The 15,092-nt window shown below is 57.1% G+C and overlaps 2 protein-coding genes across 2 annotated transcripts; one reads left to right on the forward strand and one right to left on the reverse strand.

Moving 5' to 3' along the window:
• Nucleotides 1–4,873: 4,873 nt before the first annotated feature.
• LOC308053561 (C-signal-like) lies at nt 4,874–9,363 on the forward strand. The gene is made up of 6 exons (XM_080364972.1): nt 4,874–7,275; nt 7,632–7,683; nt 7,928–8,115; nt 8,388–8,546; nt 8,777–8,896; nt 9,135–9,363. The coding sequence occupies exons 1-6, from the start codon at nt 7,129–7,131 to the stop codon at nt 9,246–9,248; spliced, it is 780 nt and encodes a 259-aa protein (XP_080221098.1). The 5' UTR covers nt 4,874–7,128; the 3' UTR covers nt 9,249–9,363.
• Nucleotides 9,364–9,887: 524 nt separating this feature from the next.
• Nucleotides 9,888–10,745, reverse strand: LOC308072975 (C-signal-like; the record flags this gene model as incomplete). Its single annotated transcript, XM_080410618.1, has 3 exons — nt 9,888–10,102; nt 10,460–10,570; nt 10,728–10,745. 3 exons carry the CDS (start codon nt 10,743–10,745, stop codon nt 9,989–9,991), a joined length of 243 nt encoding a protein of 80 aa, XP_080266744.1. The 3' UTR covers nt 9,888–9,988.
• Between the last annotated feature and the right edge of the window lie 4,347 nt (nt 10,746–15,092).

The raw sequence follows: 15,092 nt of genomic DNA on the forward strand, positions 1-15,092 counted from the left end.
TATGGAAAACCAGATGCACAAACAACATTAAAATCCCGTTACTGATAGTACACAACCAGGAGCTCAACAGTGAAGTAATGACTGAGCAGCTCTGATTTATAGGAGCACCCTAGCTCTGTTGCTTATTTTCATCCTTGTCTGCCAAATGCTAGAAAAAACAACTCTAATACCAATAAAAAAATTGGAAACTAAATAGTCTGGTGGTAGCATCAGGTGATTTGTGTGAACTTTATCCTGCTCCACTGCAGCTCCAGAGCTTCTGCTGCCCAGTTTGCTTTGGGATATAAAATGCTTTGAGAACCTTCTTGCTTTGAGCAATGATACAGAAATTGGAATTTACTAGATATAAATCTTGGATTATACTAAGAAACAGAAACTGTCCTTACAGCATGTATTTGGATTGAAGGTCCCATTCTCCTTTTCCTGCCTCATTCTGTGCTGAGGCCATTAATTGGGTGGCTTGTCACTGGAAGTGCTGCTCCATCTGTTGCAAAGACTGGCAGACAGGTAGCAAACCAGGACAGCGGGGCACAAGTAAACACGACCATAAACTGCACCAAGGAGTGGGCTTTTGGCCACCTATTCCACAGAGAGCCTGCACAATGCAGGCAAATTACGTTAACAAACTCTTCCCAGGTGCTTGTTTCAAGCAGCCTTGGATAAAGACATCCCCTGTGATCTGCTGTGTGGAGACGGTTCATGTGCAGCCACAGCTGAGGGCAGCAGGAGCCTGTTCTGAATACAAACATGAGCTGTGAAAAAAGGCAGGCTTGAACGGGATGCTCCCCAACATGGACATTGCTTCACCCACCTTTATACCTCAGTTCATGTCACAAATAGGGGATTATATTTATTTTTTAGAAATCTTGTTAGTTAACTGTTGTGAGGCTTCTAGAAGGTAATAAAGAGAAATGCAACAAAACCAAAAAACAAACAAAGGCTGACCCAAGTGCTTTCGTTTCTTTACAACAGGCCTCAGTAACTTCCTGCTGCCTGGTAAAGCCCAATTCTGTTATTACTGAATTTTGGAGCGCTTGAGTGTATAAACGCTGCCCTCGGCCCCACCTAACCTTGGGGCATTCTTGGCATCCATAACCTTGGCATCCTGCAGACACAGCTTTGCTGTCCCCATGTCCCCACAGACCCCAGCTGCGAGAGCCCTCTCCATGCAGCAGCCCCTGGTACAGCCACCTGAGCCTTACAAGTAACGTCCTGCCCTGACGCATCCCACAGAAACAGGATGTGGTGCAGGAATGTTCCCTATGGATGAACAAGTCTCACTGCTGAGAACCCACCAGAAGCTTGGAAAAGGAGGAACGTCTTTACTCCCTGCCTGAGGTAGCCACAAGTGGCGTACAGTTCCCCACAGGTTCATCTGGATCTTAAGAGACCCAGTGGTTCCTGTAGCTGTTCTCTGCACTGGGCAGAGGCTGTTTGGAAACCTGCCTCTGCCTTGGATTCTTCTCACCATTTGCCCTGCCAGGTCCTGCAGGCTTTGCATCTGCTTTCCCTGCTGCCAGCGGTCTGTGCTCCTGGGCTCCAGGCCGGCTCTGATACAAGGACGCAGCTGTAACCTGCACTGGTCTGCTGGGAAAATGGCAAAGCTATGGAAAGGGGCCGTGAGAAACCTTACTTGGACCCCTGCCCTTTGCAGGCTCTCACCTGTGAGATCCCTTTGCAATGAGATGTCACTAATCCTCTTCAGCTGGAAAAAACCCCAAGTCAGTTGGGTGTACGACCTGCTCAGCTCCAAACAATTTCAGGGCTGGGTAGGTCTTACCCTGCTCCTTGATTCATTCCTCACTCTCTATTGATTCTTCAGCAAATGATTAACATGGCTGGAACAGCCCTGAATGCACTGTGGAGCAAATAGGCTTGTTAAATAGTAGCGAGTTTGTTCTTACTTGCATTAAATGTACTAAAGGTAATCGTGTTGCCCCCTGCTCCCCGGGGTTGGAAAGAGGAGCCCATTCCTGCGTACTGCTGTAAGCAGCACTGTCATGGCCCTTCATGGAGACACCCAGGTAAGCGTGAGCATGCCTCAGTTTTCAGCCACTTGGTAGTGGAGGAACTGGGAAAACTGGCAAACTGGTGCTCAGCCTTCCCAGTGGGATGAGATGGAAAGCCCCCAACTGGGAAAAGCAGCTGCCTGAGGGGTTGCAGGAGGGGAGCTTGCAGAAGGACCTTAGTGCGCAGCCCAAGTTTTGGGCCATGCAATAACGTTTCAGAGCAGAAGCAGCATCTGAGCCCCTGCTGGGAGCTGGCCCGAGGTCCCTTCCAGCGGCCAGGGATGGCAGCAGCACGGCTGGCTGTAAGCAGGGCAAGGCTGGCAGCTGGGCTTAGACCCTCGGGAAGCAGCACTTCGTGCCAGCAGCACAGCATGAGACCCCAGGGCAAAGTCCGTCTTACCAGGTTCCGACTCCAAAACAGTGGAAAGCTGCAAAAATGCGATGACACAGCAAAAATAGGAGATGTAAAAAGTTATTCTTTTGTTTCTGATGCTGTCAGGTTCTGAGGCACTGTGGAGGTTTCTAACAGACCGTGAGTGATGGCCTCATCCTCTTGCCTAGAAGAAGAAAACCATGGAGGTCTGTTTGGAGGAGCAGAACTCTCGCTCAAATGGCATATATGAGCAAGTATAGCTGTGGTCATTAAAAAGTAAAACTGTAGAAAAGGCTGTTGAAATGACCTATCAGAGCCTGAAAGCCAGCACTGCAATCCAGGAGTTGTGCTGAGGTGGGGACAACCATCAGGGTCCGCAGGGGGACATCAGTCGGAGGCAGGAGCTGGAAGACCCAGAGCTCTGCACCGCTGCTAAGGGGTAGGAACTCACCAGGCAAAAGAAGTGTCTCAGCCCAACGTGGAGAATCAGCAAAGCAGGAGGTTTGATTGGCCTCAGGAGGGAAAACTGGGAAAAAATTAAATGCGTAGAGCTCAGGGAGAGACTGGGACTTGGCAGGCTGAGGAAGGGGCAGGAGGGCAGGTCTGTGATCAGCTCCCAAACGCCAGCTGCAGCTGTGCAGGAGGGAAGGACCCGATGGCTGTCGTGTTCCTGCAGAGGAGTATTTCACCTGGAAGCTGGACAGCACAGCACTGGGTGGCCATCAAGCAAGAGCAGTTCATGAGGTGCTGGTGCAGAAGGTACCAGGGGGATCACAGAAAGGCGCCTTGCCATGCAAGAAAAGCTACGGGCAGTAGAAGGGTAAAAAAAAGTCTTGGTTGCTGTGAGGTTACCCAAGTGAATGAAATGTGCTTAACGTGCTGGTATTGTACCTGTAGGCAAAGTCTTAATAATGGCAGGGGAACTAAACAAATATGTTGGCAGGGAACATTTACGCCAGGATCCAGAGGAGGAAGCGTTGGCTATCACCTGTTGACAATGACTATTTTTCATTCACTGAACCAGAAACATGGCGTGTTTGTGTGCATTTCTGTCACGTGCTCTGGGCTTTATCTCAGGGTCTACACTGAGTAAAACAGATCGGTAAATTTTGCTCCAAGGATGTTATCCTGGTTTCAGCTGGGATAGAGTTAATTTTCTTCTTAGTAGCTAGTACAGTGCTGTGTTTTGGCTCTGATGTGAGGACAATGTTGATAGGACACTGATGCTTTTAGTTGTTGCTGGGTGATGTTTATACTAAATCAAGGACTTTTCAGTTCCTTGGGCCCTGCCAGCCAGAGGGCTGGGGGGGGGGGTGGGAAATTGGGAGGGAATACAGCCACGACAGGTGACCCAAGCTAGCCAAAGAGGTATTCCATACCATATGGCATCATGCTGAGTGTATAAACTGGGGGAAGAAGGAAGGGGGGGACACCTGGCATTATGGTGTTTGTCTTCCCGAGTAACTGTCACGCGTGATGGAGCCCTGATTCCCTGGGGATGGCCGAGCACCTGCCTGCCTGTGGGGAGCGGGGAATGGATTCCTTGCTTTGCTTTGCTTGCTATGCGTGGCTTTTGCTTTACCCTTTTCCCCCACCTTTCCATTTTGCTACTGTTATTATTATTGTTAGTATTATTGTTCTTACATCTTTATTCTTTTAAAATTATTAAATTGTTCTTATCTCAACCCTTGACTTTTACATTCCTCTCCGACTCTCCTCTCCGTCCCTCTGAGTGAGGGGAAGTGAGGAACTGGCTGTGTGGTGCTTGGTTGCTGGCTGGGGTTAAACCAGGACAGATGTGAAGGCAATTGAACATCTGCAGACAGAGTTTGCTCGCTATGGCAGCAGAGGAGGGCTGTGGCTCTCCGCGTGCAGGGGGTACATGCAGTGCGGGGTATTGCACGTGCTGGGGCACAGGGGGAATTACACTGGAGGGAGACGTGCAGCCAGATTCAGCTGGTGGAACAGGTGTATCAAAAGATTTAGTATCTCACACCAAAGTGTTGTGATGGGATGAAAAAAATTCAGTTCTCTCTAACAGATGCGTGGTGATAATATTTCAGCACCATCACCACAAAAATTGCAAACTTCTGTGTTAAGACCTAGCAAAAACAAATCAGAGAAGCCTTCCCCTGTGGTTTGTGGCATGTCTCTACTTGCAAAATATGTCCTTAAATCACTGCTGCTTGTAAATATGCCTTTTGGAAAAGGAACATGCTTTATATGCGTTCAGTTCATTTTTAGCATATCTGGGAAAGAACTGATTGCTGTTGATGTGAATATTTCTCGAAGGCATGATGTCCAGATCTAGATGTGGTCTGTGCTAATTTGATAAAAACTACTCACCTGTCTGGTGCTGGATCAATGGGTGCTGTGGCCACCCGAGTTGTGGCCTGGCGGAGAGCCTGGTGAGGGCAGGTGGGGGTGGGAGGCGCGATCCCTCATGCAGCTGGGCCATGCTGCATCAGATGGAAGAAGCACAGGGGGTGCTCCATCCCTACCTTGGGTGGGGCTGGTGGCAGCATCCTCCCCTCCGTTGTGCCTAGAGGCATTCAGAGCCTGGGCCAGCCCCACGCACCAGTACCAGCTGGGGCTGACCTGCTGGGAGGCAGCTCTGCGGAGAAGGACCCGGGAGTATGCAGGGGGACAGCAAGTTGCCTGTGGGCCAGCAGGGTGACCTCGGGGCCAACGGGATCCTGGGGTGCATGAGGAGGAGCGTGGCCAGCAGGCCGAGGGAGGGGATCCTCCCGCCCCGCTCTGCCCTGGGGAGGCTGCGTCTGGAGTGCTGGGTCCAGTGCTGGGCTCCTCAGTTCAGCAGAGATGGGGAACTGCTGGAGGGGGGCAGGGGAGGCTACAAAGATGATGAGGGGACAGGAGAATCTCCCTGATGAGGAAAGGCTGAGAGAGCTGGGGCTGTTCAGCCTGGGGAAGAGAAGGCTGAGATGGGACCTCATCAATGCCTGCAAATATCTCAAGGGCCAGTGTCAGGAGGACAGGGCCAGGCTCTTTTCAGTGGCACCCAGCGACAGGACAAGGGGCAGCGGGCACAAACGGCAACACAAGAAGTTCCTTCTGAATATGAGGAAGAAGAACTTTACCTTGAGGGTGACGGAGCCCTGGCACAGGCTGCCCAGAGAGGCTGTGGGGTCTGCTTCTCTGGAGGCATTCAAACCTGCCTGGATGCAGCTCTGTGCAGCCCGCTCTGGGAGAGCTGCTTCAGCAGGGGCCGGGCTGGGGGGGGCTCCAGGGGTCCCTTCCAGCCCCGACCATGCTGTGATTCTGTGTGACTGAGCCCTTGAGACAGCTACCCAAACATTAGATGGGGAGGTGACTGAGGCAGGGCAGAACTGCCTGGTTTGGTGGCACTGTGGTGACCATGCAACTGGCCTGAGGTGCAGAGGGCTCCCTGGGACCGAACTTCGGCACATCCATACTTCAAGTAGGGTTTTTTTTGTGGGGGGAAGGTGAATGCAGTGGCAATATGAGAATGCTGCAGTCTCAGAGCAGGACCAAGTCAGAAGCAAGTGTAGGAATGAGGGGATGGCATAGATGGACCATAAAATGGGCATCCTTACTGCCACCCCAAGCTGCATCCCCCCTACTGGGTTTGGGGAGGATGCACTGGGCAGGATGGACCCAGGTCTGTAGGGAGGACATGCCTGCCTCACAGTGTCTGCCAGCTGAGCCCCAGAAAATGAGCAGGAGTGGGGAGGAGGAAAGCAGCTGCAGCTGGAACATGAGGGCTCCTCTGGCACTGCAGCTGGGAGGCAGCGGCTCTGTTTAACGCTACTGCCAAGACATTCTGGGGGAGAAAGTGACCCATCAGCAGTGTCGGTGTCTCCGTTGCTGCCCAGAAGCTCATGCAATGGCTCTGGGACTCAGCACATGAAAGCAAGGGGTTGGCAAGAGGTTTCTGGGTGTGTGTCTTCACTTGCAGGGGAACAGGAACAGATGATATGCACACACACTAGCCCCAGCCCTGCAAATCTGTAACACATCACTTGAGGTATTGCACATCACTGGGCTTTACTGGTGATAGCGCAGAACTGTCAGTGCCCCACGTGTATGGGTGAGGTGGAGAATGGGGCTTTGAGCAAGGCATTTCTCTTTGCAGGGGAACATCCTGGCCACCTGAGTCCTCTGGGGCTCCAGGCAGAGGGACTGCTCAACTTAGGGCTGCACCCCAAGGGATGGAGCGCTTGAGCAGCAGTGTGGTGATGTGCAACTAGTGCAGGGTCCACTTCTGCCAGTAGACAATGCTGGGTGGGCACCGCTCCATGGGTCATTCATGGGACATCCAGTGAATGGGCATTAGCTTGGAAGAGGCCAGAGTAAGGCAGACAACATCTGCTCGAGTTCTCTGAGGCGCAGCCTGGTATGATATGGAAAGTCCGTCTAGCCCGCAGGACCCTCATGAAGCTATGAGCCATGGAGCATCCCGCGCCCCTCTCACATACTGCTCCCTCCTTTCCCACCCACAACAGCCTCTCCTCGATTACAGGCCCAGGTTTCCCAAGGTCATTTGAGTTCGCCTGATAATGCCAAGTGATTTTTGCCCTTTGGTAATGAGGCTGGATCCCATCCAGGATCCCTGTCATAGAGAGTTTGAAGAGCTGGAGGGGTTGTGCCTGGAGCCAAAGGTTTGTGCAAGCCCTGCGTGGGTGGGGTGGCTGTGGAGCACGCTATAAAGAAGCATTAAGGAACTGAGCAAACAACACAAGTTGAAGTAGAGGGAGGAGAAGCCATATGGGAGAGCTTTGCATCCACTCCGTTCTGGTGACGGGGGCCAACCGGGGGATCGGCCTGGGGCTTGTCCGGCATTTCCTGGGGATGCAAAACCCACCCAAGTGGGTCTTTGCGACTTGCCGAGACCCCAAGGGGCAGCGAGCGCAGGTGAGGCTGGGCTGGGTGGCAGTGGGCTGTGCTGGGGGGGGCGCTGGGTGCCAGGGCGGCAGGGCAGAGCCGGGAGGGGGTCTGCAAAGGGCTTGGGCTGCAGCTGGGCACCTGCAGCACAGGGCGGCCGGGTTGGGACAGTGGTGGGACCAGCTGTGCATGGGATGTGCAGAGGGGACAGTGGCATGTAGCAAGTGTGGGAGGCATGGAGCCCCATCCGTCGGGAGCAGGACAGCTGGAGCAGGGTGCTGGGTGCAGGGACAGAGCTGGAGTGACACAGGCTTTGTCTGGGAAAGGCTGAGCCTCAGCGCAGCCCCTCCTGCTTCTCCGTACCCACACGGTGCCCTCTCTCTCAGGACTTACAGAATGTGGCCTCCAATCACGCCAACCTGGTCATCATCCCGCTCGGTAGGTGCCCCGAGGTGGGGGTCCCTCGCCCCGGTTCCCCTCTCCACCTGGCACCACAGTCCCGTGCAGTGCCGGCAAGTGCCCTGGTGCTGTGCACACCCTGGGAGCCCAGTGCCATAAGGGAGCCACACTGATAGGTCGCTGCCTTTGGAGACACCTGGTGCTGCTGTCCTGGGGGACACACAGGGGATCCCAGACCACCACGGGGACGTGGGTGCTGACCTCCCCTGCATCGGCTCTGCAGAAGTCACCGACCCCACCAGCATCAAGGCAGCTGCAGCCAGAGTTGGGGAGCACGTGGGGGGCTCGGGGCTGAACCTCCTCATCAACAACGCTGGGATGGTGATAAATAACACACTTGATGACGAGACGCCAGAGAACATGACCCAGATTTACACCACCAACACGGTTGGGCCCCTGCTGCTGGGCCAGGTGAGACCCTCACCTGAGCTGGGCTGTCCCAGGGGGCACGAAGGGTGGGTGGGAGGGGGTCCTGCCTCCGCTCTGGTGCCTGATGGGCTCTCGGTCAGTGAGAGGCTCGTGGAGCAGTGGGCTGGAGCTCAGGAGCTGGAGCCTGGCAGGCTGGGGCAGGGGGAAGAGGAGGGAGGATGCTCCGGTGCTGGTGCCAATGTTGCCCACTGTGGAAGGAGCTGGTCCTCCCCTGTGCCTCTCCACGTGTGCCCCTCTCTCCTCTCTCCTCGCAGGCGTTCCTGCCCTTGCTGAAGAAGGCTGCCCAAGGGAGCCCGGGCTCAGGGCTGAGCTGCAGCAAGGCAGCCGTCATCAATATATCCAGCTGTGGGGGCTCCATTAAGGAAGTCTATTTATGGGATCAGATACAAGCTGTCTCGTACCGCTGCAGCAAGGTATGTGCTGTACTGAATAAGGGTCTCACCTTCTTAGCAAACAACTCCACAAACCTTCAAATGTTTCCTCTCCCAGTTCCTGCACCTCTCTGCACTGTGGCTGAGGTCCCATCAGTCACTGGGTCCCTCTCATGGCACATTCTTGTGCCTGGCCCTCAGTAGGGTCTGCACGTGTCCCCTTGCAGCCAGCCGACCCTTCCCACCGACGACCCTGCCCTGTCTCCCCACAGGCTGCTCTGAACATGCTGACCAAGTGCCAGTCCCTGGGGTACCGGGCGCACGGTGTCCTCTGCGCTGCTCTCCACCCTGGCTGGGTGCAAACTGACATGGGGGACTCCGTCGGAAACGTGGTAGGAGTTTCACCTCGGCGGGTCCATCGGAGCCCCTGGGACGGTTTTCCCGTGGGACGGAGCCGCTGCCCTGAGCCCCTGCCCGCCCCGTCCCCTGCCCTGGTCCTGGGTGCCTGTGGCCCCCATCCCCTCGGCTCTCCCGGTGCTCCGAGCGGCTCCTGCCCCTGGCCCCGGCTGCTGCAGGGCAGCCCTTGGCCAGCCCTGGGGCAGGGGCTGCCTCTCCCCCTCCGCCCCGCAGGCCCCCTTGACGGTGGATGCCAGCGTGCGAGGGATGCTGAAGGTGCTCTCCTCCCTCTCCGAGAAGGACACCGGCACCTTCCTGGACTGGGAAGGGAAGGTCCTGCCCTGGTGAGGTGCCGGCCAGACTCCTGGCAGTGGGGCCCTGGCCGCTGCTCCCGCCTGCCCTGCATCCTCAATAAAGCCCTGCCTGAGACCCCCGGCTATGCTGTGCGCTGCCAGGCCCCTGCCCGAGCACCCCCTCCTCACCGCGGGCTGTGTCGGTGCCCCAGCTGCCCGCTTGACCCGCAGCTGTCACTGGTGTCCCCACGAGTCGCAGCCTGTGTGTCCAGTGACACTGTCACCGACCCCCGGAGACGTGCCCGCCGGGAGGCACTGGAGCCAGGACAGAGCCCCTCTCCCTGGAGGAGAAAGGCGGGATGTCCTGATGCACAGGGCTGGCTCTCCCCCTGCCCAGCTGCGGGGCACCCCCGGGTGCTCAGCCCGAGGTGCCCGAGGGGCTGGGGGGCACAGGGACCAGCTGCCCTCTCCCCTCAGCGGGGGGATGCTCGGCCGCAGTGGGACAGACGGTCGGACGCACTTGGGCAGCGTGCAGGGACCATGCGCTGGGCTCAGCCCAGGCATTTGGGGCTGGGGGTGCAGAGACAGAGCAGAGGCATCAGCTCCCGGTGTTTACAGAGGTGGGGGGTACAGGGGGCCGCAGGGCCGCGTGTGGGCCGGCCAAGGGGAGCGAAGCTGCTTCCCATGCCCTTCCCGCTCCCTGGCAGCCCGGGGCGGCTGGGGGCGAGCAGAGGCCCGTGCCAAGGGGCGAGTGGGGGGCTGAGGCGCGGGCAAGAGGTGCCGCCTGCGCGCCCGTCACCAGGGCAGGCTGCTCCCTGCCCAGTCGAGGAAGGCTCCGGAGGTGTCCTGCGAGAGGCTGGCCAGCACGGCCAGGATGCCCCGCATGCTGCGCTCCACCATCAGGGGTGCCTGCAGGGGAGGACAGGGCCAGTGTCACTGCTTGCAGGCTGCGAGCGGCACGGAAAGCAGCCGGCCCTGGGCAGGCAGGAGGGTGCATGGCCCGGGGAGCAGCACCCACGCTGCTCGTGGGGGCATTTTCCCCCCCTGCCACCCCCCTGCTGTCCGTGCTGAGGGTGCCAACGGGGCTGGCTATCCCGTGTGCTTGGCACTTGGCACGTGCTGCCCGCTCCCTGCCTGCTCTGCCCCAGGAGATGGTCCTGGCATCACAGCGTGACACAACATCCCCTGCCCCGAGTGCCCCTGCCCTCTCTGAGAGCTGGGGGCACAGCAGGAGTCCTGCTGACCCTCCCCTGCACAGCCCAGTACCTTCTCCGTCCCCATGTCGGTCTTCACCCAGCCGGGATGGATGGCTGCGCACAAGATGCCCTTGTCTTGGAAGTCTGCAGCCATGCACCTCGTCACCATGTTCTGGGCAGCCTAGAAGAGGCACCGCCGTGCCAGCATGACCTGGGGCATGGGTGGGCAGGAGGGGGGACACTTCCCAGCTAAAAAATGGCTGTGAGGGTGGGAAACGGGACTTTGCCCTGGGGTAAAGCATCAGCACAACCCACCTGAAATGCTCAGTCCTGGGTACTGCTGTCTCAAGCTCCATGCTTACACTTGGGTGAAGCAGGCACAGAGAAGGATAAGGGTGCCCTGAGGACACCCCACGTTACCGGGACCTCCCTGTCCGGCTCCTTCCCACATCACTCAGCTCCCCATGGAGATCCTGCTACCATTTGTTGTTTTTTAAACCAAATTGCAGCAATTCTGTTGCATCACACACCTATGATGCTAAGAAATTAATTACTCACCTCATATAACTTAGACTTAGCTGAAACTATTATAACTCTAAATTTGCTGCATTATAGTATGATGCCCCGTGGCACGATATCCCCTTGACAGCGCTGTCCTTTGCAGTAGCCTCGATCCCTGGGTACCAGCCTGGCATTATCAGCATTTTGCACCATTTACAGCCTCGTTCGAGGTGACTGAGGTTCTGAGCAGCAGCATCCAAGTCTGTTTGTAGCTGCCTTAATAAATTAGTGTGTGTGGGGGGGTTTATTTTCCTCTGGGCCAGGCTGGGTGCCCGGTGCCAGGGAAGGGGCCAGTGCAGGTGCTCTCCTCCCTGTGGTCCCAGCGTGTGGCAGGGCTCCTGCTGTGATCGTATAGTGGTCAGTACTCTGCGTTGTGGCCGCAGCAACCTCGGTTCGAATCCGAGTCACAGCAACACTTTTGGCAGCCACCCGGTGCACAAGGCCGGGCGCACAAGGCCGGGCTGGGCTGAAGGCGCGAGGGAGTTGGCTGTGAGGAGGAGGGTGGTTTGCAAAGACCCCGTGCCCTCAGAGGGGGCCACAAGCTCGGGTGGGCTCTCTGCTCCTAAGCGTGGCCAGACTCAGGCCTACAATGATTTCCCAACCTGTAGTCATTGCACAGGGTCTGTCCTGTGGGGCGTTAGTGACACTTGGGGGAAAGCACTTCAGCTTCTCCATTTTCCAGGCAAAGCCTGAGAACTGAGAATAAACCACCCACCTTTCCACCTTTCCCTCACGCTTCCTCTACGGTTTGCAAAAAAAGGGGACCAGGAGATGCTGTGGCTGCTCTGCAGAGCGAGAGGAGATGGCTCAGCTCCCTGCCCCCGCCCTCCAGGCTGGGAAGGGTTGGCCATAGCCATCACCTGAAGAAGGAGGATCAACCCGATGGCAGCCACGCTACCAGAATGCCCAGCTCCTGGGGAGCAGGATTGTGGCTGCAGCACCTCCAGGGATGCTTTCACAATAGAGGCGAAGCCCCCCCCCCCCCCCCCCCCGGAGCTTAGGGGTGACCCTGACACACTGTGGGTCGGGGAGCCAGAGGCAGGTGGAGATCTCTGGGGTGCACCAGGAGGGGCTTCAGTTTGAGGGAGCCTGTGAAACTGTTGCCTTGGCTCTTCAGGACCCTTCAGACCGTGGAGACACCCGTTCGCTTGGTCCGGGTGCCCTCTCCTGACGGCTGTGCAGAACTCACGCTGGACAACAGCTTTCAAAGAAGAAATGACAACGAGCTGCCCAAGGTAGCACACGGGTGGCACTCGGGGCTCAGCTGGTGAAGGAGACTCTACCCAGGCAGCGAGTCCTAGGTGACCCACCACTGGGGGGGCACCTGAAAGTAGCGGGGGGGCTACTGCCACCCGGGCTGGCTGGTATCTGCAGGGCTTGTGCTTGGCAGGGGGAGAGGGAGGATTTTTCATTGCACCAGATAAACTATTTTTCTTACATACCTTCTCTGTATCACGAAATGGAGAGCAAAATTCTCGTGACGCATTTACCTTAAGGATCTGCAGTTTACAGGGCACTGCTTGCACAACTTCATGACCCTCCGATCTTCATTTACTCTTTTACTGAAAACACATCTTTCTTTACTAAGAACAAGCTCAAAACTCATTTTCCCCTCTAAAGATAATACAGAAAGAAGACAAACATCTAGAGAAGTTGACCTTTATCAGCAACAGTACCTGTCTCACTTTTACACAGCTGAAAAGCAGAAACACAAGGAAATACATAATTTCTCCATCACTTTTTTTCCCCCAGAAAGTCAGTTTGGGCTATAAGGCCATTAAGCTTATCTGAAGAATAACGTACTGTGCTTGAGTAGCTGATGGATGTTCAGGTTGGAAAACGTCAGAATCCCAGAGGGGATAGCTTTCATCCAAAATCACTCAATTTTCTGTTAAAAGACTATTTCGCAAAAATAACCTGAAGTGTATGTGCACATGTACAGAAGCAGTGTGGTGGCCCCATGGGTTGCTGCTGCCTCTGTTCTCACATGAACCATCCTTAAAACGATGCAGGGCTCTGCTTTGGTTGGAGTGGGTTTGGGATGGCAGACAACAGAATTACAGGATGGCTGAGGTTGGCCAGGACCTCTGGAGGTCATCCGGTCCAGCCCCTGCTCAGGCAGGGCCACCCAGAGCTGTGTCCAGGCGGCTTTTGAGCATCTCCAAGGGTGGAGACTCCACAGCCTTCCTGGGCAAACTGTGCCAGTGCTCTGTTCCCCTCCCAGTGAAAGTATCTCCTGATGTTCAGGGGCAACCTCCTGTGGTCCAGTGTGTGCCCATCGCCTCTGGTCCTGGCACGCAGCAAAACTAGGAGCCAGCAGGACCCCGGCTCCTGGGGAGGTTGGCTTGGGGCATCTGGGGGGAGCAGGCTCTGGCTCACGGGCTCCTAAAGGATAACGCCTTCGCCTGAACAGGGGCTTGAACCCTGGACCCTCAGATTAAAAGTCTGATGCTCTCCCAGCTGAGCTATCCAGGCTCCCGCCCGGAGGAGGGGGGGGGGACGCTCCGGACGGACCCCGCGGACTCCCCCCTCGCTGGGGCACGGGGGGACAACGCGGGACACACCCGCCCCGCCCCGAGGGACCCACCGCAGCGGGGGGCAGCCTCGCAAGACAGGGACCCCCGGGACCCCCGCCCTGCCCCGGCGCGTACCAGCACCGGGTTTGTCCTCCCGGGGGGAGCCAAAAGCCAAAGTAGCGAGGAGGGGGAGGGGGAGGCGGAGGAGGAAGCGAAAAGCAGCACCGCAGCCGCAGCGGGCTGTGAACCGCCCAGCGCCCGCTCCCCGCACACCCGGGCTCAGCACCCGGCTGCGGGGCACGGCCCGGGCTGGCCCCGCCGGGGGCCCGATCCTGCCGCGGAACGCGCCCCGGGAAGGCGCCGGTGCCGCGGAGATGCGCCGGCGGGGCGGGCGGGCGAGGGACTGGGGGGGCGGCTGTGAAATGCCCCCCGCCCCTGCGCCGCCCCTCGCCCCTGCACCGCCACCCGCGGGAGGCAGAGGTCCGGCCGGGGAGAGGGGCGGCCCGGGGGGAGGGGGGATCCGGCCGGGGAGAGGGGCGGCTAGGGGTGGGTCCGACGGACCCGAAGACATCTTCCCTTCAGCAGGAGAGGATGACTTTTCTGAAGCCAGCCCACTCTGCTGAAGCCTTTTGCTCCTCTCCTGGTCCAGAGGGAAGGAACGCCTCCCATCCGCACGGAGTGAGAGGAGGTGGGAGGCAGCACTTTCTGCCCCAGAGCCCAGCTCCAGGAAGATGCTGGGAAGGAAGATGATAGGAAGGATTTGCACCCGGAGGATCAAAAGGCCATGCTCCAGGTGAGCATGAACTCCCCCCGGCAGCATCCTCCGCTCAGCACCGGCCCATTGCCCCACGGGAGCATACTGGGAAGGCTGGAGCAAGCCCATGAGCAGCTGGGCCACCACCATGGCTCAGCACCATTCACCTCTGCTTTTCAAATGCTTTCCTCTGGCCTCTCCAGCCAGCATCAGGTCCAGGGGCAGAGGTTTGGCCAGGCATATAGCCATGCCATTCTGCTGACTTTCTGCTAGTGCATTTCAAAAATAAATAAAAAGGTAATTTCCCCCATTGCACAGCCCCTCCCTGGGCACACAGCCCTGCACATGGCTCTCCAGGCAGCCCAAAGCAAGGAGAGCATCTCCTCTGCCCACAGCCCTGACCCTGTGCAGGCATCACTGCCAGTCTGAATGCAAAGACCAACAATTCTAAGAAGAAAAGTCAAACTCTGCCATAATAAGCCCTGGGGTAAGTAGACACCCTGCCAAGCAAGGGGCTGCCCAGTGAGGGGCTGTAGGGCAGAGAGCCTGACAAAGGTGGAGGATGGGGCAGGACTTGAGGTGAGCAGAGATTTCTTATTGCTCCTGTTCATGCTTCCTGGGTGTCCTCAGGTTTCTGTCTGCCAAGGAGAGCATGATCCCCAGATCCTTCCTCCCCTGAGCCCTGCATGCTCAGCTGGTGCCACAGAGCTCAGCCCAAGGGTGTTGCTGACCCCTGAGATGGGATGAGCAGCCCCTGCACCCTGGATCTGACCTCGGCATCTCCACAGTCAGTTTGTTCATCCTTCCTTTGCTGGGTTAGTAAGGCTTTCCTGGGGCAGAGCAAGGCTTGGGCACACTAGGATACTGGCTGT

The sequence above is a fragment of the Falco punctatus genome (assembly GCF_963210335.1).
Source record: "Falco punctatus genome assembly, chromosome: 14".
Classification (NCBI taxonomy): Eukaryota; Metazoa; Chordata; class Aves; order Falconiformes; family Falconidae; genus Falco; species Falco punctatus.

What these genes read in the sequence shown, in the direction of transcription:
- LOC308053561 (XM_080364972.1), top strand. Translation starts at nt 7,129, where the DNA reads ATGGGAGAGCTTTGCATCCACTCCGTTCTGGTGACGGGGGCCAACCGG. An exon ending in CCAAGGGGCAGCGAGCGCAG is followed by an intron (nt 7,276 to 7,631) that starts GTGAGGCTGGGC and finishes CCTCTCTCTCAG; the next exon opens with GACTTACAGAATGTGGCCTC. An exon ending in GGCCCCTGCTGCTGGGCCAG is followed by an intron (nt 8,116 to 8,387) that starts GTGAGACCCTCA and finishes CTCTCCTCGCAG; the next exon opens with GCGTTCCTGCCCTTGCTGAA.